Source organism: Oncorhynchus mykiss, chromosome 3 (assembly GCF_013265735.2).
Source record: "Oncorhynchus mykiss isolate Arlee chromosome 3, USDA_OmykA_1.1, whole genome shotgun sequence".
NCBI classification, from domain to species: Eukaryota; Metazoa; Chordata; class Actinopteri; order Salmoniformes; family Salmonidae; genus Oncorhynchus; species Oncorhynchus mykiss.
Window position 1 is genome coordinate 20,446,425 of NC_048567.1, and position 27,563 is coordinate 20,473,987.

At 42.5% G+C, this 27,563-nt stretch overlaps 1 protein-coding gene across 2 annotated transcripts; it reads left to right on the forward strand.

Moving 5' to 3' along the window:
* Nucleotides 1-244: 244 nt before the first annotated feature.
* Nucleotides 245-27,102, forward strand: LOC110512870 (aromatic-L-amino-acid decarboxylase). Of its 2 annotated transcripts, none has more exons than XM_036971570.1 (14): nt 245-324; nt 5,636-5,843; nt 6,929-7,042; nt 8,021-8,140; nt 10,284-10,418; nt 14,773-14,922; nt 15,811-15,877; nt 16,049-16,143; nt 16,896-16,963; nt 18,156-18,232; nt 19,283-19,302; nt 19,514-19,612; nt 22,572-22,673; nt 24,588-24,788. In XM_036971570.1, exons 2-14 carry the CDS (start codon nt 5,643-5,645, stop codon nt 24,786-24,788), a joined length of 1,449 nt encoding a protein of 482 aa, XP_036827465.1. In that variant the 5' UTR covers nt 245-324; nt 5,636-5,642. The 2 variants fall into 2 exon arrangements, with proteins under 2 accessions (XP_036827465.1, XP_036827461.1); XM_036971566.1 differs by lacking the exon at nt 245-324 and adding an exon at nt 4,318-4,356 and having other exon boundaries at nt 24,588-27,102.
* Nucleotides 27,103-27,563: the final 461 nt, after the last annotated feature.

Consider the following 27,563-nt stretch of genomic DNA (forward strand, 5'->3'; position numbering starts at 1 on the left):
TTACTGGTAAGTGGTAATACTAACAGTAATATAGGTTAACAATAGTAGTTATAATAGTGCCGTTCAACAGGTAGCTGTGTGCTAAGCCTCTGTGTCAATCAGGCTGTGTGGAAAGTGATTTGGATCTCATTAACTCCTTGTGAAATCAGCCCTTCCTGCCTGTGCACACTGCCTTGGCCCGGAGCCACACTCCCATTGGCTGGCTGTGGGGGCCACTGGGCAGATAAAAGAGCCGTGCTCGCCGCTCCTGATGTACACCACTCACTGCTGCGGTGTGTGAAGACTGAAAGAGAGGAGGACCCGACCACGGCTGTGCTCGACAACGTGAGTACACTCACCACCAACCCACCTCTCTATTATTCTTCGGGTTTATCAGGACTGCAGGTCTCCACCGGGCTTCAGAATACATGCACACCAGGGGCTGTAGCAAATTTCTCAGAGTAGGAGTGCTGATCTATGATTAGTCATTATGATCAGAGTTCTTCTGTCCAGTGTCTGTGTTATTTTGCCCATTAATCTTTTATTTTTATTGGCAAATCTGAGATGGCTTTTTCTTTGCAACTCTGCATAGGAGGCCAGCATCCCGGAGTCGCCTCTTCACTGTTGACGTTGAGACTGGTGTTTTGCGGGTACTATTTAATGAAGCTGCCAGTTGAGGACTCGTGAGGCGAGGCGTCTGTTTCTCAAACTAGACACACTAATGTACTTGTCCTCTTGCTCAGTTGTGCACCGGGGCCTCCCACTCTTTCTATTCTGGTTCGAGCCAGTTTGCGCTGTTCTGTGAAGGGAGTAGTACACAGCGTTGTATGAGATTTTCAGTTTCTTGGCAATTTCTCGCATTGAATAGCCTTCATTTCTCAGAACAAGAATAGACTGACGAGTGAATTTTTTTTCTGTCCATTTTGAGCCTGTAATCGAACCCACAAAGGCTGATGCTCCAAATACTCAACTAGTTTAAAGAAGGCCAGTTGTATTGCTTCTTTAATCAGTAATCAGAACAGTTTTCAGATGTGCTAACATAAATTGCAAAAGGGTTTTCTAATGATCAATTAGCCTTTTAAAATTATAAACCTGGATTCCCTAACACGACGTGCCATTGGAACACAGGAGTGATGGTTGCTGATAATGAGCCTCAGAAATTCCATTAAAAATCTGCTGTTTCTAGCTACAATAGTCATTTACAACATTAACAATGTCTAGACTGTATTTCTGATCAATTTGATGTTATTTTAAATGGACAAAAAAAAAAGTGCTTTTCTTTCAAAAACAAGGACATTAAGTGACCTCCAACCTTTTGAATGGTAGTGTATATAAAACATTTAGTGCAGCAGATAGAGTGGCAAGAAAAAGTATGTGAACCCTTTGGAATTACCTGGATTTCTGCACAAATTAGTTTTAAAATGTGATCTTCATCTAAGTCCCAACCATAGACAGTCTGCTTAAACTAATAACACACATTGTATTTTTCTTGTCTATATTGAATAGATCATTTAAACATTCACTGTGTAGGTTGGAAAAGTATGTGAACCCCTAGGCTAATGACTTTCCAAATGCTAATTGGAGTCAGGCTAATCAATGAAACGAGATTGGATATTTTGGTTAGAGCTGCTCTGCCCTATAATTTTTTTTTTTTATACAAAATTAGAGTTCGCTATTCACAAGAAGCATTGCCTGATGTGAACAAAAGAGATCTCAGAAGACCTAAGATTAAGAATTGTTGACTTGCAGAAAGCTGGAAAGGGTTACAAAAGTATCTCAAAGCCTTGATGTTCATCAGTCCACGGTTAGAAAAATAGTCTATAAATGGAGAAGGTACAGCATTGTTGCTACTCTCCCTAGGAGTGGTGGTCCTACAAAGAGGACTACGAGATAACCTCATTGAGCATTCTGCACTATTAAGAAGAATCCTAGAGTATCAGCTAAAGACTTACAGAAATCTCTGGGACATGCTAATATCTCTGACGAGTCTACGATACGTAAAACACTAAAGAAGAATGGTGTTCATGGGAGGACACCACAGAAGAAGCCACTGCTATCCAAAAAAAAAACATTGCTGCATGTCTGAAGTTTGTAAAAGAGCACCTGTATGTTCCACAGCACTTCTGGCAAAATATTCTGTGGACAGATTAAACTAAAGTTGAGTTGTTTGGAAGGAACACACAACACTATTTGTGGAGGTAAAAAAGTACAGCACACCAACATCAAAACCTCATCCCAACGGTAAAGTATGGTGGAGAGAGCATCATGGTTTGTGGCTGCTTTGCTGCCTCAGTGCCTGGACAGCTTGCTATCAACGGGAAAATGAATTCAAGTTTATCAATACATTTATTTTGCAGGAAAATGTTAGGCTGTCTCTCCGTCAACAGAAGTTGGGTGATCCAACAGGATGACACAAAGCACAGAAGTAAATCAACAGTGACTTCAACAGAAGAAAATATGCCTTCTGAAGTGGCCCAGTCAGGGTCCTGACCTCAAACAGATTTACTTTTTTTTTTCAATTGCTAACAAGCATCAGTCAATAATGAAGTCCTTTTCAAAACTCTTCAGTCTGCATTACCAACATGCATCTTGGCCTAACAGTTAAACTCACCTCAAATTCACTCAACACACAAATACTTAATGTTTCAAAATAAGCTTGTTCAACCATAACTGGCAACAATTCTCACTCAGAAAGCCTACATTGTCACTCATAACACACTGACCTAAAAAAACACTAACAGGGAGCATTACATAAATTAACTTCTCTTTGAAGTTTGAATGATTTTTCACATCAGTTTCATTATATAATAAGAACACCTTTTCACTTTATTGACTGTCCTAAAATATATGTAACAAGAATGAATCCATTTCTAGAGGGCGGGGTTCAGACCCAGGGCCCTGAGCTTATTGATGAGCTTGGAGGGCATTACTGTGTTGAAGGCTGAGCTGTAGTCAATGAACAGCATTCTTACATAGATAGGTATTCCTCTTGTCCAGGTGGGATAGGGCATGTGCAGTGCAATGGCGATTGCGTCAGCTGTGGATCTGTTGGGGAGGTATGCAAATTGGTTTTAGGTTGTCAGGTAAGATGCAGGTGATATGGTCCTTAACTAGCCGTTCAAAGCACTTTAATGATTACAGAAGTGAGTGCTACAGGGCAATAGTAATTTAGTTCAGTTACCCTCGCTTTCTTGGGTACAGGGACAATGGTGGACATCTTGAAGCAAGTGGGGACAACAGACTGGGATAGTTAGAGATTGAATATGTCCGTAAACCCACTAGCCAGCTGGTCTGCACATACTCTGAGGACATGGCTTGGGATGCCATCTGGGCCGGCAGCCTTGCGAAGGCTAAAACACTTAAATGTCTATACACCGCTCTCGTTGTAAAATCAATTTAGAAATCTAATATTCAATTTTTGCACCCACACTTCTTGCACGCGCCAACGAGCATCTGCCTCGCCAAGGACTCTATGGAACCCAAACCGAATGCACGTGCGCCATCGTACATACATTTATGTTGTCCCCCTACACCAAACGCGATCACGACACGCAGGTTAAAATATCAAAACAAACTCTGAACCAATTACATTAATTTGGGGACAGGTCAAAAAGCATTAAACATGTATGACAATTTAGCTAGTTAGCTTGCACTTGCTAGCTAACGTTAATTTGTCCTATTTGGCTAGCTTGCTGTTGCTAGCTAATTTGTCCTGGGGTAGAAACATTGAGTTGTTATTTTACCTGAAATGCACAAGGACCTCTACTCCGACAAATAATCCACACATAAAACGGCCAACCGAATCGTTTCTAGTCATCGCTCTTCCTTCCAGGCTTTATCATCTTTGAATTTATATGGTGATCGCATCTAAACATTCATTGTATTACCACGACAACCGGCAGCAAAGTTCGTCTTTCAATCACCCACGTGGGTAATAGAAATAGAACTGAGTTATATTTTACATGCTGACCAGATTGGACCCATCGCGTGTGCGAGCGTCGCAAATTAAATGTAGAAATCCATATTATTCAATTATTGCACCCACACTGCTCGCGCGCGCCAACGAGCGTCTCCGACACCAAGGGCTAAAATAGAACTCATTCCTTTTTCTGACGCAGGTCACGCTGAAAGTCATGCATTTCCCATCTCCTCATTGGTTTATAGAAGCAGATACCCACGTGCCATCCCCTCATTGGTTATACCCACGTGGGTGACTGAAAGACAAACTGTTTTGCCTGTAGTTGTGGTAATAAAATTAAAGTTTAGATGCGATCACCATATAAGTTAAACTATGAAAAAGCCTGGAAGGAGAAGAGATGACTCGAAACGATTCGGTTGGCCGTTTTTTGTCGGAGTAGAGGGTCTTGTGCATTTCAGGTAAAATTCAATGATTATGTCCCAGGACAAATTAGCTAGCAACAGCAAGCTAGCTAAATAGGACAAATTAGCTAGCAAGTGCAAACTAACTAGCTAAATTGCCATAAATGAACCTCTTGAGTGTAGGGGGCAGTATTTTGCTGTTTGGATAAAAAACGTACCCAAATTGAACAGCCTATTTCTCAGGCCTAGAATCTAGAATATGCATATAATTGTCAGATTAGGATAGAAAACACTCTAAAGTTTCCAAAACTGTCAAAATATTGTCTGTGAGTATAACAGAACTGATATTGCAGGTGAAAACCTGAGGAAAATCCAACCAGGAAGTGGCCTCTATTTTGAAAGCTCCATGTTCCATAGCCTGTCTTTGTTCCATTTAAAGGGATATCAACCAGATTCCCTTTCCTATGGCTTCCCCATGGTGTGAACAGTCTTTAGACGTAGTTGCAGGCTTTTATTCTGAAAAATCAGCGAGAAAGATCACACATTGTATTGCTGGGTGCCAGCAGCGTTTTGTATGCGCAACAGCTTGTAGCAGCCATTTTCTCTCTCTCTCGTATAGAATAAGCTACATTCCCGGTTTATACATTATCGATTATATATTGTAAAATCAACCTGAGGATTGATTATAAAAAAACATTTGTAATGTTTCTACGAACATTACGGATACTATTTGGAATTTTCGTCTGTGATGTCGTGACCGCTCGAGCCTGTGGATTTCTGAACATAACGCGCCAACCAAATGGAGGTATTTTGGATATAAAAATAATCTTTATGGAACAAAAGGAACATTTATTGTGTAACTGGGAGTCTCATGAGTGCAAACATCCAAAGATCATCAAAGGTCAGTGATTTAATTGATTGTTTTTCTGACTTTCGTGACCAATCTACTTGGCTGCTAGCTGTTTGTAATATTTTGCCTACTGAGAGAGATGTCCTTACATAAATGCTTGGTATGCTTTTGCCGAAAAGCTTTATTGAAATCTGACACGCCAGGTGGATTAACAACAAGCTAACCCAAGATTTGGGTTCTGGGTACTCACGTAAGCCACGGAGATCGGGAGCACAAAGTCCTCGTGAGTGGCAGGGGCCCACGTCGGCAGCTCAGTGTTGATTTCCTCAAAGCAGGGCGAAGAAGGTGTTTAGTTTGTCTGGAAGCAAGGTGTTTTTGTCATAATGTGGCTTGCTAAATCGTGTGTGTGTGCGTGCAATCAGTATTAAGTTTGTAGGACTGTTAGTGAAGGTTGGGACGATGAAGTGGGATATTTGTCTGTTCCAGTTGTACAATGGACGCTACAGAGTTCCGGAGGAGAGGGAAGGAGATGGTAGACCTGATAGCAGATTACCTGGAGAACATAGAGCAGAGGACGGTGTACCCCGACGTGGAGCCTGGGTACCTGCGGTCCCTCATCCCTGAGGAGGCCCCTGAGGAGCCTGACACCTACGAGGACGTGGTCAAAGACATTGAGAGGGTCATCATGCCTGGGGTAGGCGGCCAAGATGATTATATTATTATAGATGAGATGACTATTGATTGAAGGCTGATTACAGCTGTAACATGATGGTAAAACTTTACTTGAAGGTGGCATACATAACTTGCTATAGGTCAGGTACTCTGTTATTGGAGATCTGCTTTCTTCCAGATTTCATCAGTGAAAAGTTAAGCATTAAATATGAAAGCATTGATGATACCAATGGGCTGTTTACCCAGTGGCTTCCGGCTGCATTGAACATGATTTCATGAGAACATACACAACACTCAATGCACACAGTCACTAACCGCTAAGTTATGGGGGAGACATTATCACAATATCTGTATCAACTTCTGGTCTGTTGACTGTTGTTTAGTGACCATTCAGAAGATGTACAGTAAGGAGTTTCAGTGTTGAACGTTTTGTTAACGAGACAGTGTTCCGTTGTACTGAGAAATCAGTTCACGAAAGCTCACATTAACTGTATATGACACGTATCAGCCATGTAGTTGTTTTTGCAAATGGTTGTAGAATTCCCTGCATTCTGTGGCCTTTCACATGGCAAAGTTCAAAGACTTTAAATGAATGAATGTTGACCCTGTCTCTAACCCCACATCAATAATCTCACCACCAGAGAAACAAACCAGTTTCAATCTATCTACTCCCAACCCAAACCCTTTCCTTAGCTGTAACATGAAAGCTGTTATTCCATTATCAATCTGACCCTCTAAAACATATTTTTTTTCTTTACCACCTCTGCTTTTAACAGTGTGGAATAAGCCCGGTTAGTCTAATGAATGACTCACCATGGGAAAGCATGTAAGGGAGACAGACAGGGACACTGGCAGCCTCTAGCTTGGTTCCCCAAACACGCACAAGACTGGAATTCAGCCTGGAACAGTTTAACTGCCATGCTCAAGGGCTAGAGCAGTTTAGGGGTTAAGTGCCTTGATCAAGGGCTCAGTGGCACCATGGCAAGGCATGGTATTTAGCAGGATTTTGATACTAGCAAACCTCAGATTTACTCTGTCAGGTTACACCTGGGATTCGAACCAGACTAACCTCTAGGCTACCTGACACGACTCTTCCTCTGTGTTTAGGTGACCCACTGGCACAGCCCGTACTTCTATGCCTACTTCCCCACGGCTAACTCCTTCCCGGCCATGCTGGCAGACATGCTGTCTGGAGCTATTGGTTGCATCGGATTCTCCTGGGTATGTATGACCTTGTCATCTGTTTTTGTTACCCTTCTTTTGAATATGATTTGAACAGTATCAACATTTTAAGACCTTAAAGGATAGTTCAGCCACATTACACAATTACTTGTTGGCTTCCTTACCCTGTAAGCAGTTTATGGACAAGGTATGACAGCAATCCATGTTTTGGTTAAGATTCCATAGCACTGTTTCAAAATATTAACGTTTTAGCATTTGTGGCACAAATTTAATTCATTGATGTGAAAAATGCTAATATTGGTCCATGTCCAAATGGTGTGGTAACCTGCCAGCCCGGCGTGTACAGAGCTGTGTGTTGACCCTGTCTCTAACCCCATGTTACTGTAGGCTGCCAGCCCGGCGTGTACAGAGCTGTGTGTTGACCCTGTCTCTAACCCCATGTTACTGTAGGCTGCCAGCCCGGCGTGTACAGAGCTGTGTGTTGACCCTGTCTCTAACCCCATGTTACTGTAGGCTGCCAGCCCGGCTTGTACAGAGCTGTGTGTTGACCCTGTCTCTAACCCCATGTTACTGTAGGCTGTCAGCCCGGCGTTTACAGAGCTGTGTGTTGACCCTGTCTCTAACCCCATGTTACTGTAGGCTGCTAGCCCGGCTTGTACAGAGCTGTGTGTTGACCCTGTCTCTAACCCCATGTTACTGTAGGCTGTCAGCCCGGCGTTTACAGAGCTGTGTGTTGACCCTGTCTCTAACCCCATGTTACTGTAGGCTGCCAGCCCGGCATGTACAGAGCTGTGTGTTGACCCTGTCTCTAACTCCACGTTACTGTACGCTGCTAGCCCAGCTTGTACAGAGCTGTGTGTTGACCCTGTCTATAACCCCATGTTACTGTAGGCTGCCAGCCCAGCTTGTACAGAGCTGTGTGTTGACCCTGTCTCTAACCCCACGTTACTGTAGGCTTCCAGTCCGGTGTGTACAGAGCTGTGTGTTGACCCTGTCTCTAACCCCATGTTACTGTAGGCTGCCAGCCCAGCTTGTACAGAGCTGGAGACAGTCATGATGGACTGGCTGGGGAAGATGCTCAAGCTGCCAGAGGACTTCATCGCCGGGACACACGGACAAGGAGGAGGCGTCATCCAGGTAGGGTAAAACTACCATTTCTTTGGGGTAAGACGATGCATTGCTTTTATTTCCACAGTTGTATTGCTACATTGCCACAACATACTTTCAAATACATTTACAATTCAATTAATTAATTTAAATGAAAAATGTAGTCGGATATTTGTCGTAGTCATATTTCAAGTAAGGATATACAAGAACAATATAAATCTAATATTTGTACAGAACACATGGCATTCACAGTAGGGTCAAAACCGTATTTACAGCGCCTGCCACTTTGCCTTCTAAAACAATGCAGATGTTAGAATTGCTTTTCCTATTTTTGACTTCTCACAATTCTGTCGCTGCCAGCAATTTGTCTGTCATATATGTTTTGGTTATTGTTTGCCTCACAACACCAGATAAACAGCAGGAAATTGCCTTTTAATATGTCAGTCAAAGATGGGCGTGTGTGTTGTGGGTACTTATTTTGTGTGGTAAAGTGTTCATTTATTGTTGTGGATACAGCAGTGCAGCTGAGGTGACTGTCTCAGCCAGGGATGAGATAGGAGAGGTGGCTTAGGCATGAGAGAGAAGGCTGACAGATAATTTGATGGCCCTCTATTGAATCCATCGAGGATCATCGCTCATCCTAGGGGTGTTTTGTTTGTGGCTGGGGTTTTAAGTGCGCTTCACTATGGCAAAAAGTAGGCCTCCTCTCACTTGTTGCTAGCCTTATGAGAGCTGTGACAAATTGCCATCTCACATGATGCATCATTTTCAGATGAGCATTTGAAAGAGTATGAGATGCGTTTAGGAGCAGTTTTATCAAACAGAAGCTAATGAGTGAGATTTGCATTTATGATTGTGAGTGAAATTATTATACTGAAAAATCAAATCACATGCATCCTAAACAACAGGTGTGGACTACTGAAATGCTTACTTACGGGCCCTTCCCAACAAAGCAGAGAGAAAGAAAATAGAGAAATAATAGAAAAGTTAAACATGTCATAATAGATACATAATGAATAATGATAACTAGTCTTTATACAAGGACTACCAGTACCTAGTGGATGTGCAGGGGTATGAGGTAATTAAAGTACAGTGCATTCAAAATGTATTCAGACCCCTTCACTTTTTCCACATTTTATTACGTTACTGCCTTATTCCAAAATGCATTAAATTGAATATGTTTCTCATCAATCTACACACAATACCCCATCATGACAAAGTGAAAACAAGTTTTAGAAGGAAGAAGAAAAGAAACAGTTGACAGTGCATATCCAAGCCATGAGGTCGAAAGAATTGTCTGTAGTGCTCCGAGACAGGATAGTGTCGAGGTACAGAAATATCTGCAGCATTGAAGGTCCGCAAGAACACAGTAGCCTCCATCATTCTTGAATGGAAGAATGATGGAGGCCACCTCCCCCTTTGGCATGGGTCCTCAGATCCTCAAAAGGTTTTACAGCTGCACCATCAAGAGCATCCTGACGGGTTGCATCACTGCCTGGTATGGCAACTGGTCGGCCTCTGACCACAAGGCACTATAGAGGGTATTGCGTACGGCCCAGTACATCACCGGGGCCAAGCTTCCTGCCATCCAGGACCTAATATAGCAGGTTTTGGGGTTAAAAATTGTCCAAGACTTCAGCCACCCTAGTCATATAATTTTCTCTTTGCTACCGCACGGCAAGCGGTACCAGTGCGCCAAGTCGAGGTCCAAGAGGCTTCTAAACAGCTTCTACCCCCAAGCCATAAGACTCCTGAACATCTACTCAAATGGCTACCCAGACTATTTGCAGTACTCTCTTATCATCTATGCATAGTCACTTTAATAACTCTACTTACATGTACATATTGCCTCAATTACCTTGACACCAGTGCCCCTGCACAATTGTTATTTTACTGCTGCTCTTTAATTATTTGTTACTTTTATCTCTTACTTTTTTGAAGTTTTTTTCTGAACTGCTTTTTTGGTTAAGTGAATGCGCATATGACTAGCCTCAGCAAAGAACAAGAGCTATTTGAAAACCATCAGGTTTATGTGGAGCAAATTTTACATGTGAAGTCAGTTTTTTTATAGAACGTGGGACCTGCCTATAACCATAGAGGATGTTGCAAGGCCTACTGGTTTGACTGAAGTCATCGAAACTCACCCCACTTACATTCGTCTGTCTTTCTGAAGGGTACGGCCAGTGAGGCAACTCTTGTGGCTCTCCTAGCTGCCCGCTGCAGGGCGGTCAGAATGATCCTGGCCAGTGACCCACAACGTCCAGAGACTGGCATTACCTCCAAACTGGTGGCCTACTCCTCCGACCAGGTCAGGTTTCTACTCTTGCTCTTATTAATCCTACTCCTACCCTGAACAGGTCAGGTCACAAAACCAGATGAGCACTATAGAGCACTTTGACCCAATCAGTCCCGCCGTAATGCAGGTGCGTTTTGCAGTACAGTATATACTGTACTCGATACCATCTACTGCATCTTGCCTATGCCGTTCTGTACCACTCATTCATATATCTTTATGTACATATTCTTTATCCCTTTACACTTGTGTGTATAAGGCAGTCGTTTTGGAATTGTTAGGTTAGATTACTCGTTGGTTATTACTGCATTGTCGGAACTAGAAGCACAAGCATTTCGCTACACTTGCATTAACATCTGCTAACCATGTGTATGTGACAAATACATTTGATTAGATTTTTTTGGACTTCTAATTTATCTATTGGTTAACAATATTTACCAATAGATAGAGGGAATAATTTCCAAAATAATTAAGAGAAAAAATAAACAAATATTTTTTTTTCTCTTTATAGTTTTGGGTATTAGTTCCTCTTTCTATTGTTTAATATAATATACAGTGCATTCGGAAAGTATTCAGACCCCTTCACTTTTTCCACATTTTGTTAAGTTACAGCCTTAATCTAAAATTGATTAAATAAATGTTTTCCCTCATAAATCTAAACATCTACACCCCATAATGACAAAGCGAAAACAGGTTTTTAGAAATGTTTGCAAATGTAATTAGTTTATTTTTTACAGAAGTACCTTTTTTACATAAGTATTCAAACCCTTTGCTATGCGACTTTAAATTGAGCTAAGATGCATCCTGTTTGCCATTGATCATCCTTGAGAGGTTTCTACAGCTTGATTGGAGTCCACCCATGATTGGACATGATTTGGAAAGGCACACACCTGTCTATATAAGGTCCCACAGTTGACAGTGCATGTCAGAGCAAAAACTAAGCTATGAGGTCAAATTGTCCGTGGTGCTCTGAGACAGGATTGTGTCGAAGCACAGGGAAGGGTACCAAAACATTTCTGCAGCATTGAAGGTCCCCAAGAACACAGTGGCCTCCATCACTCTTAAATGGAAGAAGTTTGGCACCACCAAGACTCCTCCTAGAGCTGACCACCCGGCCAAACTGAGCAATCGGGGGAGAAAGACCTCGATCGGGGAGGTGACCAAGAACCCTATGGTCACTCTGACAGAGATCCAGAGTTCCTCTGTGGAGTTGGGAGAACCTTCCAGAAATACAAAAATCTCTGCAGCACGACACCAGTCAGGCCTTTATGGTAGAGTGGCCAGAAGGAAGCCACTCCTCAAAAAAAGGCACATGACAGCCTTCTTGGAGTTTGCCAAAAGGCACCTAAATGACTCTCAGACTATGAGAAACAAGATTATCTGGTCTGATAAAAAAAGATTGAACACTTTGGGGCCTGAATGCTAAGTGTCACATCTGGAGGAAACAAGGCACCGCTCATCACCTGGTCAATACCATCCCTATGGCGAAGCATGGTGGTGGCAGCATCATGCTGTGGGGATGTTTTTCAGCGGCAGGGATTGGGAGAACAGTCCGGATCGAGTGAAAGATTAACGGAGCAAAGTACAGAGAGATCCTTGATGAAAACCTGCTCCAGAGCGAGGTGAAGGACTGGGTTGAAGGTTCATCTTCCAACAGGACAACAACCCTAAGCACACAGCCAAGACAACGTAGGAGTGGCTTCGGGACAAGTCTCTGAATGTCCTTGAGTGGCCCAGCCAGAGCCCGATCGAACATCTCTGGAGAGAGCTGAAAATAGCCGTGCAGCACCGCTCCCCATCCAACCTGACAGTGCTTGAGAGGATCTGAAGATAAGAATTGGAGAATCTCCCCAAATACAGGTGTGCCAAGCTTGTAGCGTCATACCCAAGAAGACTTGAGGCTGTAGTTGCTGCCAAAGGTGCTTCAACAAAGTACTAAGTACAAAGGGTCTGAATACTTATGTAAATGTGATATTTCATTTTTTAATACATTTGCAAATATTTCTAAAAACCTTTTTTTGCTTTGTCATTATGGGGTATCGTGTGTAGATTGATGAAGAAAAAAACAATTTAATCTATTTTAGAATAAGGATGTAACGTAACAAAATGTGGAAAAAGTGAAGGGGTCTCAATACTTTCTGAATGCACTCCCCTTTAATTTCTGGTCATTAATTTCGCCTGTCTCTGCTGTGCACCTGTGCACCCTGAAGAAGGCCTGTGAGCCGCAACGCGTTGGTGCTTCAGCAAAAGGAAAGGAGAGATCCTCAACAAAGTAGACAAAAATCATTAGCAAGAAAAACTTACAAAGGGACTAATTCAAGGCAGAAAGGAGTTTGATTTATTTTAGCTCACTTTAATCCATTGTACAGGATGCGAACAGGTGACTGACGTTTTAACGTCAAGCTGACGTCTTCCTCGGAGTGAACTGACCATTGCACTTAGCTCCAATGCATAGCCTAGTGGCCCATTGAGACACAACAATGTAAAATAATTTTAATGATATGTTTCAAGGTAAATGGCAAATTATAGCACAAAATAATACTAAGGATAAAATAAATGTGTCGTTAATCCAAGCTTCATTAATTGTAGCGCTACAAATATCATGTACTGTACATGCTCAAATGCACATTATTATTTGTATTACTGTGTGCTATAATTTTCCATTTACCTTAATCATTATAATTGTTTTATATTGTTTATTTATTTACACTACCAGTCAAAAGTTTGGACACACCTACTCATTCAAGGGTTTTTCTTTATTTTTACTATTTTCTGCATTGTAGAATAATAGTGACGACATCAAAACTATGAAATAATACACATGGAACCTACTCTTGACTGGTACTGTATATATTTTTTTACCCCCTTTTTCTCCCCAATTTTTGATCTTGTCTCATCACTGCAACTCCCCAATCGGCTCGGGAGAGGTGAAAGTGGGATATTGCGCCCTTCGAAACATGACCCGCCTAACCGCTCTACTTAACACACACCAGTTTAACCCGGAAGCCAGCCGCAACAATGTGTCAGATGAAACACCGTTCAGCTGGCTACCGGGGTCAGCCCGCAGGAGTCACTAGAATGGCTACCGGCCCACCACAAGGAGTCACTAGAATGCGATGAACCAATTAAATCCCCACCAGCCAAAACCTCCGCTAACCCAGACGATGCTGGGCCAATTGTGTGCCGTCCTATGGGACTACCGGCCACGGCTGGTTGTGGCACAGCCCGGGAATGAACCCGGATCTGTAGTAATGCCTCTAGCACTTGAGTTTCAATGGGCCACTAGGCTATAAATAGGAGGTAAGTGCAATGGTTAGGTCACTCTGAGGAAGACTTCAGCTTGACGTTGAAACGACAGTCACCTGTTTGCATCCTCTACAACGGATTAAAGTGAGCTAAAATAAATCAATATTGCGTGCTCCAACTCCTTTTTGCCTTGAATTAGTCCTTTTGTAAGTTTTTCTTGGTAAAACTTTCTCGTGATATGGGTCTGTCTGTGTTGGAGGAATTTATTTCCTATATGTTCAATTAAAACACTCTGCCCGTTTCTAAGAATTTGTAAGATACTTATTTGCATAAAATGGACAGAGACCAGTCTCATAATTAATCAGTAGCGTTTATTTTAGAGAACTCTGGTCATAATACAATGTACATTGGTTTATATACCTCTGACGATAGCTCCATTAGTTTCTAACAAGGAACAGAAAGTCCTTGTACTAATTCTTGACGAAAACTACACACATTACATTCAGTATTAATGATTATAATAAGATTCAAACATCCATACAGTAACATAGTAGTATTCTGTTTAGTTATAGTTCTGATTTAAATGTATACATCATTTAGTCATTTTTTCATTAAAATCCCGTAACAGTTTGTCAGGCAGCACAGTCATGCTAGCTCTGCTCTGTTGACCTGAGCAGCATAGGATTAGGTTATGGCTTTGCCCCGAGGGCAACACTGGCCTTTATGGGGAAGAGGATAACAGCCCTTTTCTCCAGGAGTGACGTTACACACAGTACAACTGGTCCTTTAACATCTTACTTGATGGACGGACTACAAACATTATTTCATCTTTGGGTGAATGTACAGTACTATATGCCGAGATAGAATGATAATTTAGACTGGTTTAAAATAACCTATTAGCATGATCGGGCTTAAGTCTGGTGGCCGAGACAATGTTGGCTGTCTTTTAAGTCACCAAAATCACTGTCTTTCTTTGGCTATCTTGGGAGCTCTACTCTCTTTGGTTGGACGTTGTTCACCATCTTGAAGTGGCCTATATGTTTATCATCTGCTCTGTTTGGGTTGTGACAGTTGGCTATCTTGAAGTCACTTGTGTTAACTCTACTCTATTCTCTTTGAACAGGCTCATTGCTCGGTGGAACGAGCAGGTATGATTGCCGGAGTGAGGATGAAGAAGATTCCGACGGAGCAGTCAGACAAGTATGCTGTCCAGGGAGAGACCCTCCGGAGAATGATACAGGAAGACAAGGCTGCAGGACTCATCCCCTTCTACGTAAGAACAGAACACACTCATCCCCTTTTACGTAAGAACAGAACACACTCATCCCCTTCTACGTCAGAACAGAACGCACTCATCCCCTTCTACGTCAGAACAGAACGCACTCATCCCCTTCTACGTCAGAACAGAACGCACTCATCCCCTTCTACGTCAGAACAGAACGCACTCATCCCCTTCTACGTCAGAACAGAACGCACTCATCCCCTTCTACGTCAGAACAGAACGCACTCATCCCCTTCTACGTCAGAACAGAACGCACTCATCCCCTTCTACGTCAGAACAGAACGCACTCATCCCCTTCTACGTCAGAACAGAACGCACTCATCCCCTTCTACGTCAGAACAGAATGCACTCATCCCCTTCTACGTCAGAACAGAACGCACTCATCCCCTTCTACGTCAGAACAGAACGCACTCATCCCCTTCTACGTCAGAACAGAACGTACTCATCCCCTTCTACGTCAGAACAGAACGCACTCATCCCCTTCTACGTCAGAACAGAACGCACTCATCCCCTTCTACGTCAAAACAGAACGCACTCATCCCCTTCTACGTCAAAACAGAACGCACTCATCCCCTTCTACGTCAGAACAGAACGCACTCATCCCCTTCTACGTCAGAACAGAACGCACTCATCCCCTTCTACGTCAAAACAGAACGCACTCATCCCCTTCTTTGGAAGTCAGAACACACGTCCATTTACATGTACAAGCATTGAGGCGGCAGATTGGCACTTAGCATAGACACATTCCTTTTCCCCTTATTATAAAGAATATGCCACATGTTGTCCAAGACAATAGTCAAACAGAAATAACCAATAGTCCAATACAGTCCACAAACACATTCTTATGAATATCATGTTGATTTTTGTCCTTTCATTTAGTTCTGTGCTACTCTTGGGACCACTCCCTCATGTGCATTTGATCACATTACTGAACTTGGGCCCATATGTAAGTATGATTCTCAAAGCATTATTAACATACTCCTAAAGGCTGTCTATTAGCACCGACATGTGGTTGTAGACTGATAAAGACATAGGACTCTACTGTACAGCCATGTCTCAGGACCAGCTTTGTATGTTTCTGTACTACTGGTTCTACACATTTGTATTTTTGTCTCAGGTAATGCAGAGAAAATCTGGATGCACATTGATGCTGCATATGCTGGGAGTTCCTTTATCTGTCCTGAATTCAGACCCCTGTTGAACGGCATTGAGGTTAGAAACCACACACTTCCAGTGAACATACTTGTATTTTACACCCATTATAATTTGTGTTTGATAATAACTTAAATTAACTGTCAAGAGGGAAGCGTGCTAGAATAAGTAATATACCCAATAATCCGTTGGAAATTAGAACAGCATCCGTTGGCCTTTTGGATAGCATGCGTCTTCAACCGAACAGAGCCGAGTGGAGTGACACACTGAGAGCACAGATAAGGCTAAAGTCATTTCCTCAGGCATCATCAGACCTTTAGATAAAACCCTGCTGCTCTCCTCGTCAAAGAAATATCACTGTTTATTAGCGACACAAGTTCAAAGAATGTTGGGGGGTGGGGGATAGGGATGTAGTAGAGGAGGCGGGAACGCGCGCGCACACACATACACACACCTGAATGACAGGGGGCAGACACACCGGCTCCCTCTGCAGCTGAGGCTGGTTGCTAGGATATGAGTGATAGGCAGGCTCCTGCATCTGTCAGCATGGTAACAACTGGGCACGAGCCCCTCTGATTAATATTGTCTCTTATTGCTGCCTGCTTTTATTGCGTCTGTGAAGGCAGGTGGGAAGGCCAGCTGCAGTCAGTGCAAACCTAGTGATTGCAGCAAGGGGCTTTGACAAATCAAATATATTCTAAGACCACGGTTTTCCTATAATTAAATGGGGAAAAAATGGCTTGTGTATTAAGACCTGTACACTTACGTCAAAATCAGCTGATTTGATTGGCTGACTCTTTTATCTCTTTCAGTTTGCAGACTCTTTCAATTTCAATGCACACAAATGGCTGTTGGTCAACTTTGACTGCTCTACAATGTGGTAAGTTATCAAGTGATTGACAGTCAGCCTTTGTAGAAACATCGTTTTATTATTGAACAGGTTGTTTTATCTGACCAAGGGGGACAGTCTGTAAGATTCCCTGCTGGTCATTTAAATAAAATCATACAACAATCATACAAGTAAAATACAAGTAAAATCTTTATTTGTATAATATATATATTTTCACTTTGCTTTTGTATGACCCCTTAGTTTCTTTTCTGTTCTATGGGGAGAGGGGAGCGGCTTCAGCATGGTTTTTAATATTGATTCAAATCTAAACAACCTTCTGAGCTCAGCACGACACTGTGCAACTGTATACGTGTCTACAACCTAAAATCTAAGGCTGTACTATTCTCCCCATCCTTAGTTACACTGTTGCTTAATGTGGCTATTGTCTACTCTACAATGGTCCGACATAACAAAGTCACCTCCAGAAGCACTATCTAGATACCTAAAGCATTCTTTAAACAGAGTGGGTGGGAATAGGCATCCCATCTGCCCTCTCTCATCACCCCACAAACAACCCCAACATTTCTTGTTGATAGAACGCTCAATGCCCTCTTCCATCCCTGGTGAGTTGCCATGACAACGTCAGTTAACAAAGAAAATGACTTATGTAAGGAGAGACTTACGTAGTCTGCTCAGAAATAGCTGTGCTTTTTTATGACGCTATAGTGTATTTTAATAACTGTAATAAAGTTAAAATGACTTGTAGCATCTCAGTTTATGAATGGTATTATTGGTTTATAACAGTTTGAAAACAATACGTCAGGTGAATGTGTAACTGAGAGACCCTGGTCTCACGTTCTTGTTTCATGCTCAACTGATTGTGAAAACAGAATTCTTTCAACTCATTTTCAGAGACAAAATCTAGAGCACAAGTTGTGCCAAGTCATTGTTTACAAAAACATAATTTATGGTGCTGTGTCATCCCCTGTAGGGTGTCCCCTTAGATCATTGTCACTTTACAATACAACTTTATTGTTCAATATAAGTTAACAAAAAGAGAATATACTTCAATAAGATAGAGATTATAATTTTTATTTTGTAAGACTTAATGTCGCACTGAACACCTGTATGTGGGGGAGCCGTTTTCTTTCTTAAAAAGCCTTGCCCTTTAGCCCACCCTTATGTTTTCTGTGGGAGCTCTCATAGGGTAAGAGTGTTTAAGTGTTTCAGTGTCCGTCCATAGGGTGAAGAAAAGATCTGATCTCATTGGGGCCTTCAAGATGGATCCTCTATACCTGAAACATGATCATCAAGAGTCGGGTAGATATTTTTGCACTGACAATAGTCTGTATTGACATTACTTTTTTTGTATTATTTCCAATCTATTAGGTTTAAATGTGGTAAATCTAGCAATAGTCTCATCAGCCTATTGACAGTATAGTGGTTTAATTTGATCAAGTGCAGATGATGTCTGGAGTCCCTGTAATGTAATGGGATGTGAATGGTGTTAGTGTGAGAGCCCAGTATATCACATCAAGGATCTGAGGGTCTGTCGGCCTGCTCACCTCACAATCCTGCTGGCTTTAGGCTTGCTAATAAACCCAAGGTGGATAAACTAATACTCACCACCACAGCCCCATGTTTTATATGGCTAGGAAGTGTGTGTGTGTGTGTGTGTGTGTGAGTACTTGTGTTAGAGAGTAAATACAATAAGGCGTCCAAACGCTGACCTATTAACACGCAATATGTCACTCTAAAAGAATCCAATTCAATTACCGATGTCCTCCCCACAAAACATTTGCACTGTAATAGTCCACTAATGGTCATGTTGCATCGCTGCCTGCCAGTGTTAGCCAGTGACAGAGTGTTAACCAGTGACAGAGTATTAGCCAGTGACAGAGTGTCACCCATCTTAGATGCAGATGTATTCTCCCAATTGGAACCCTATTCCTTAGATTGTGCACTACTTTGTCCAGGGCACCAAAGGACTGTACAAAGTGCGCTATGTAGGGAATAGGATGCCATTTGGGACGCAGTTCAACACAACACTGAAGCCTCCTCCTCCTTAATTGGACTGACAGAAAGACAAAAGACTGGCCAACCTCTCCACAGAGAAGGCTGCTCACAGTAAGGCCACTGCTTCCCCAGTTCCAGCTCAATGAAATGACAGGTTATTACCACTGCAACAGGGCTTTTCTACTGTATGTGGAGAGAAGGGCGAGAGATCTGTTTATTATCTACTACACTTGCTTTGGGAAGGGAGAGAGAGAATACAGGTCAGCGATGGTAACAACATTCAATAATATGTTAATAATTAAAATGTTGGCTGTGAATTGCTAGTAGTATAATTACTCATCTGTTTATTCACAGGACTGATCACAGATTACAGGGTAAGCTGAATGGTTATCTATTATCATTATATTCTGTCTATGTGTAAGTGGCACTGGATGTCATATCAGTGTTCACTCTGTTTGCTCCACTAACCCTAACCCACTTATCCCTCTCTGCCTCATCCTATCTCCCACTCTACCTCACCCTACCGCACCCTCTACCTCCCCCTACCGCACCCTATCTCCCCCTGTACCTCACACTACCTCACAGCACTGGCAGATTCCACTGGGCCGACGGTTCCGCTCTCTCAAGATGTGGTTTGTGTTCCGAATGTATGGGCTCAAAGGCCTTCAGGACTACATCCGTAAGGTAACAGCAAAGCACAGAAACAGCTCCGGTTCCCTTCCTCTGTATCGGTCTGTCAATCAAATCAGCCTGGTCTGTGTCTGTCTAGCTCTATCAGTAAATTAAGCAACAGCAACACAAGGCCTTCAGCCATACTACATTCATCTACTGTCTTTATTAGATTGAAAAACTCCAGTAAAGCGGAGACTGCTCGGCATCTGACCGTAAGGCGCTACAGAGGGTAGTATGAATGGCCCAGTACATCACTGGGGTCAAGCTTCCTGCCATCCAGGACCTATATAATAGGCAGTGTCAGAGGAAAGCCCAGAAAATTGTCAGACTCAAGCGGTACCGGAGCGCCAAATCTAGGACCAAAAGGCTCCTCTACAGCTTCTACCCCTAAGCCATTAGACTGCTGAACAATTCATAAAAATCGCCACCGGACAATTTATGTTGACCCCCCCCCCCCCCCTCTTGTACACTGCTGCTACTCGTTGTTTGTTACCTATGCATAGTCACTTCGCTCCCACTTACATGTACAGATTACCTCAACTAGCCTGTACCCCCGCACACTGACTCGGTATTGGTGCCCCCTGTATATAGCCTCGTTGAGGAGTGTTACTTTTTATTTTATCCTGCTTGGTAAATATATTTTTTCTTCTTGAATTGCACTGTTGATTAAGGGCTTCTAAGTAAGAATTTCACGGTAAAGTCTACATTTGTTGTATTCGGCGCATGTGGCAAATAAAGTTTGATTTGACATGTTTGTAATCAAATATATGTAGGCTACAGTTGTCTTTTTACAAAACAGTGCTATTCAACAAGTTGACCATTGCCTACTATAGGTCAGATGACAGAAATGGGTCTTTTCCTATCATCTTGGTACAGCAGCATACAGTTTCTGAATAGACATACGAACACTAAGTGAATTACACACACGGACCATTAAACCTCATAGTGGTGGTGACCTACTGGCTGGGAATGAGGAAGTGGAGTGGTCAGCTAATAATCAGTTAGGACCAGAGTTTTGGCCTCATTAATGAGTGAGTTGGCATTGGAGTTATTACTAATAGTCCTGTCCTGGCTGTTCTCACTCAGCCTTTGGTTACAAATACTGTACATCATGATGTACTACTGTGTAATTGTTATTACATGCAATGATACACGTTTCAATTCTCATTAAGCATTTAATGCCACACACAGGGTACTTTGATTAGTGAATGGATTACATGTTTGATCCTGTGGTGAAGAGTTTGAACAGGATGAGCTGGAATAGGACATTAGCTTTGAGCATTCCCTCCAAGGAAGCTTGGACAGTTTGACTATTTCATGGTTATTTTCTTCAGATTTCCGGACTTCTTTGTTCAAACATAGACTGACCTAGCCCAAAGGCCGGCAGATGGCGATATTGAATTGTTTCATTTTATCGTCCAAAGGGAATCTATGCAACCGGCTGTACATTTGTATCCCCCGTGAACTGGTTCGTGCATAAAATATTCTCCATTCAGGCTGCAAAGGCATCACGTTGCTTCTTAACTTGATTTAATTGTGAGAAGGGATACAACAACTGGGAAAATATGCATACTTACTTTATGAAACACCATTTTCCACCAGAATGCTAGAGTGGCTAATTGCAATTCCCGGATGTTGCGTATCGCGTTCAGCCAATCAGGTTGCAGCAGACTGTTTACCATTGGTCTGAACGCTGCACGCAATGTCAGGAAGTAGCATTAGCCACCATTTTGTCACCACTAAATCAAGTTAAGGAGGAAATCGATGCCTTTGTAGCCCACATGGAGAATGTTTTATGTATGAACTGGTCCACTGTGGATACAAATGTATAGCCAGCTGAATACTGTAGATCCTCTTTGGACAGTAAGCTGAAATGACTCAATATTGCCATCTGCCAGCCTTTGGGCTAATACTGACCGTTTTATGACTAGATTCATTGTCAAAGAGATTGTGCATTAATTTCCATACTGAGATATACCTGGTTCCATGGGCATACTAAACAACAATGCATTTTCTGTTAGATTCAGGAAGTTGTATTGTTAGGGCCATGTGCTTTAATGTTTATCTAGTATTTTCACTCATCAAACAGTTGTCATCACATTAACCCTTTGGTTGAGAATGGAGCCCTTCTCAAGGGTGAATGAACATTAAAGACAATGTAGCTACTATTGCTGAAAAAAATGGTGTTACAACAGCCAGCTAGCTAGCTGCTGAAAGGACACCACCCTCTAGAAAAAAAATATGAATTCAAATTTAGTTACCAGGGTGTTACCTAGTGTCCATATCAAGAAGTTCACCTTAACCCATTTCCATCTGCAGCACCTCAGACTGCTGTCTGCAGTGGTGTAAGGAACTTAAGCAAAAATACTTTAAAGTACTACTTAAGTAGTTTTTGGGGGTACCTGTACTCTACTTTACTATTTATATGTTTGACAACTTTAACTCCACTATATTCCTAAAGAATATTTTTACTTTTTACTCCATAAATTTTACTTGACACCCAAAAGTACTCATTACATTTTGAATGCTTTTAGCAGGACAGGAAAATGGTCTAATTCATGCACTTCAAGAGAAAATCCCTGGTCATACCTACTGCATCTGATCTGGCTGAGTCACTAAACACAAATGCTTTGTTTGTAAATTATGTCTGAGTGTTGGAGTGTGCCCCTGGCTCTCCGTTAAAAAAATTATAAAAACAAGAAAATCGTGCCGTCTAGTTTGCTTAAAGGAATTTGAAATGATTTATACTTTTAATACTTAAGTATATTTTAGCAATTACATTTACTTTTGATACTTAAGTATATTTAAAACCAAATACTTTTTTTACTTTTACTCAAGTAGGATTTTACTGGGTGACTTACTTTTCTATTAAGGTATATTTACTTTTACTCAAATATAACAATTGGGTACCTTTTCCACCACTGACTGTCTGAGTATGAATGAATGACTGACTGTCTCTCTGCCTTCATAGCATGTGGAGTTGGCCAAAGAGTTTGAGAGCCTGGTTCGCGCTGACCAGCGCTTTGAGATCAGCGCAGACGTCGTGTTAGGGCTGGTCTGCTTTAGACTAAAGGTAAGACAATTCAGCCAACTGTGAATGTTAGTTCAGCACATGATCATTGAACGTTCAACAGACGTAAACTATCTTTGGACTGGAGTAGACTAAAACTATTTCTCGTTAGGTCTATGGTATATACACTGCTCAAAAAAATAAAGGGAACACTAAAATAACACATCCTAGATCTGAATGAATGAAATATTCTTATTAAATACTTTTTTCTTTACATAGTTGAATGTGCTGACAACAAAATCACACAAAAATGATCAATGGAAATCAAATTTATCAACCCATGGAGGACTGGATTTGGAGTCACACTCAAAATTAAAGTGGAAAACCACACTACAGGCTGATCCAACTTTGATGTAATGTCCTTAAAACAAGTCAAAATGAGGCTCAGTAGTGTGTGTGAACTCCACGGGCCTGTATGACCTCCCTACAACGCCTGGGCATGCTCCTGATGAGGTGGCGGATGGTCTCCTGAGGGATCTCCTCCCAGACCTGGACTAAAGCATCCGCCAACTCCTGGACAGTCTGTGGTGCAACGTGGCGTTGGTGGATGGAGCGAGACATGATGTCCCAGATGTGCTCAATTGGATTCAGGTCTGGGGAACGGGCGGGCCAGTCCATAGCATCAATGCCTTCCTCTTGCAGGAACTGCTGACACACTCCAGCCACATGAGGTCTAGCATTGTCTTGCATTAGGAGGAACCCAGGGCCAACCACACCAGCATATGGTCTCACAAGGGGTCTGAGGATCTCATCTCGGTACCTAATGGCAGTCAGGCTACCTCTGGCGAGCACATGGAAATGCCACCCCACACCATGACTGACCTACAGCCAAACCGGTCATGGTGGAGGATGTTGCAGGCAGCAGAACGTTCTCCACGGCGTCTCCAGACTGTCACGTCTGTCACGTGATCAGTGTGAACCTGCTTTCATCTGTGAAGAGCACAGGGCGCCAGTGGCGAATTTGCCAATCTTGGTGTTCTCTGGCAAATGAAAAACGTCCTGCACGGTGTTGGGCTGTAAGCACAACCCCCACCTGTGGACGTCGGGCCCTCATACCACCCTCATGGAGTCTGTTTCTGACCGTTTGAGCAGACACATGCACATTTGTGGCTTGCTGGAGGTCATTTTGCAGGGCTCTGGCAGTGCTCCTCCTGCTCCTCCTTGCACAAAGGTGAAGGTAGCGGTCCTGCTGCTGGCTTATTGGCCTCCTCCACGTGTCCTGATGTACTGGCCTGTCTCCTGGTAGCGCCTCCATGCTCTGGACACTACGCTGACAGACACAGCAAACCTTCTTGCCACAGCTCGCATTGATGTGCCATCCTGGATGAGCTGCACTACCTGAGCCCCTTGTTGGTTGTGGGTTGTAGACTCCGTCTCATGCTACCACTAGAGTGAAAGCACCGCCAGCATTCAAAAGTGACCAAAACATCAGCCAGGAAGCATAGGAACTGAGAAGTGGTCTGTGGTCCCCACCTGCAGAACCACTCCTTTATTGGGGGTGTCTTGCTAATTGCCTATAATTTCCACCTGTTGTCTATTCCATTTGCACAACAGCATGTGAAATTTATTGTCAATCAGTGTTGCTTCCTAAGTGGACAGTTTGATTTCACAGAAGTGTGATTGACTTGGAGTTACATTGTGTTGTTTAAGTGTTCCCTTTATTTTTTTGAGCAGTGTAGTTTTAGTTTACATTTTGGAACCAATGCTTCTTATGCATTGTTCACATTGCCTGCCGGCATCCATTTTTTAATTTTTAAAAACGTATTAGACTATTGTAACATCCCAAATGGCACATTATTACCTATATAGTGCCCTTCTTTTGACCAGGGCCCTATGGCCATATAGGGAATAGGGTGCACTATATAGGTAATAGATTGTATCCCAAATAGCACCCCATCCAACCTTTCCCCCTGAAAGGGTTCCAACGAGGTGAATGAGACCTTGCTGAAGAGGATCAACAATGGCAGGAAGATCCACCTGGTGCCGTGCCTGCTGTCTGGTCAGTTTGTGCTGCGCTTCGCCCTCTGCGCCCGCACCACCGAGTCACGTCACATCCGCGAGGCCTGGCAACTCATCACACAGCTGGCCGAAGAGGTCATGCAGGAGCTGCCCCACTGACTATCCACATGGACTAGACAGGCTGGGTTGGTCCAGGAGCTGTATGTATCAAGCAGTATTTCAGAGTAAGAGTGCATGTCTAGGATCAGGTCCCCCCTGTCCATTCATTATAATCTAAAAGGCTAAACTGATCTTAGAAACTGATCTTAGATCAGCACTCCTACTCTGAGATGCTTGATGAATAAGGGCCCTAACCCCACCTGACCATGGCCGGTATTCAAAAAGCGTCTCAGAGTAGGAGTTTCCATGTTATCTTATTCCTTATGAAGTAAAAGGCTAAACTGATCCTAGTTCAGCACGGTTTGATGCCTACTCTGAGATGCTACAGGCCTGGATCTCACTCAGTGGAGGCTGCTGAGGGGAGGACGGCTCATAATAATGGCTGAAACGGAGGGACTGGAATGGCATCAAACCATGCGTTTGACGTATTTGATACCATTCCACTGACTCCGATACCAGTCATTACCACGAGCCCATCCTCCCCAATTGAGGTGGCACCAACCTGCTGTGATCTCACTGTGTTTACATCATCAGCAAATTGCAGCCCTTTCTCTCTGCTGTCGGATCCCATGTGTGTATTTATATGTGTGTTTTGTGTGGTTGTATGTGAATCAATGAATTTGTGTGGGTGCGCGTGACTAAATTAAAGGTGATTTTTGGGTGAAGCAAATCATATCCAGATGTTAAGGTTTTGCCTGATAAGTTACTGTAGTGTAGGGTTTACTGACAATACACAAGCATGTGTTCTTTGTAAAACCAGACAGACTGAGTTCTGCTGTGGAGCCCCAGAGTTCTGTTCTGACTCTACACCAGTGTGCTAAATGAGAGAGGCCAGGCTAGAGACGGGCACCACCCCCCTCAGGGCTCTGTGTATGCCCCACCTGCTCCTACAACCCCTCTCCACCCTCACCCTCACCCACCCTGCCCTGTCCCCTCTCAACCAACTGTTCATCCAAATCACTTTAGAGAAGGGTCAGCATGCTAAAAATACAGGCAAGGACTTAGTATGAGTGGGGCTTTATCCTGTCTGAGGTTTATCCAGGCTCTGATCACTCAGCTGTGTTTATCTGCTCTAGTGGAGTGATTAGTAGAGATATTCAATTCAGTACAACATTATTTATCCCCTTAGCGACATATTGATTAAAACATTGGTGTAGTCTATGTCCCTAAAACAAGGTTTTAAGAGTCAGAAAACATTGTATGTTTTGGCACCATTATACAGTAAGAAGAGATACAAAAGACTAACCTTTTAGTCTTGCTGTTTGTCTGAAGTATTGCCTTCCAAGGTTTGAGCTGTTCATTGTTTTAATGAAGACAAAAAAGTACAAAAATGAACAGCATGTTGAGATTATGCCAAAGAGAGATACAGATATCGTATGCCAGAGACACAGGTATCGTATGCCAGAGACACAGGTATCGTATGCCAGAGTTGGGGCCATTCACATTTAAATTCAGTCAATTCTGAAAATAAACTAAAATTCCAATTCCAAAATGTTCTCCTAGAGAAGCATTGAGAAAAAAAATGTAATTCCATAATCGACTAACTTAAAAAGGAATTGACCCCAACCCTGGTTCATAACCAGCTTTGTCTTGAACATCATAATAACCCATGAGACACATAAGAGCTCTTATGGGAGCATCAGTTAAAACACTTACAGTAGGCCTTTGCCCTGAAGTGCATGAATAAAATATTCAGACAACAGTTAATGTCTCAGTTGATTTGAAGAGACACAAAAACAATATGTACCTAGCTTCACTTAATGCCCTCAGCAGTAGCAGTGAGCCAAGGAGGAATTGACTTGAGGGTCTCTCCTTAAGCTAATATGAATGAGTTTCAAATGTGTGCTTTACTGTATGCACATCTGTTTCTGTTGGACTGTTGGATAAACAAACCAGTTGAATTGGATTAGACCTTTAAGCTGTGAATCCCAGCTTGTCAGAGTCACTCAACATTTATTAAGTCATCTTAAGAGATAAAATCTCTCTCACTGGTTTGATTCACAAGTCAAGTGTGCCTTTTGAATGAGGAATGGAGGGGTGTGTGTGTAGAATATGTCTCTGTCTCTTTTGTGTCTTTACTTGATATAACCAGCACTGGGCTGACCGCTTCAGTCAACACTAGGGGGAAATTGCATTGTACGCTTGATCAGCTTTTACCTGGCAATAAGCTGGTAGTGCAATCCTATGTTTTTTGAAGTGTACATGTATTATTTTATAGGCATTGAGTGGCTTTGTGGCTTCCTGCTGCTTGTCTGCCTTGTGGCATCATTGTACGGTCCTCTTTACACAACAAAATAAATGTGTTTGCAATGTGTGTTTGAGTATGTCATACTTTCATATTGGATTGGAACGGTCCATTGGTACCCACAACTGATTATGTATGATTAGCCTATTTAAAACTCAATCAGCACTATCAGATCATACCCTTTCAAATACATTGTCTTTAGGAGTTTGTGACGCCCTTGCAAACCACTAGATGGAAGCATTGTCACAGTCCAGTGAGGGTTGGAGCAGTAAAACCACAGACGGAAAAATGAGATGGATATTTCACTGGATGTATACATGTGAGAGGAAGCCCACTGGTCAGCAGTGGGAGAAAATGGAACGAGATGGATTTTGGGCGACAATGCACATTCTCATCCATTAATCATTTGATCTCAATACGGTTTTCTGTTCCCAAAACTAGAATGTGTTATCAACAGAGTGGACTAAGTTGTTTAGAAGGAATGCAAAAGTTGAATTTAGTTATTGCACACTTCACAGAGGAGGCAATCC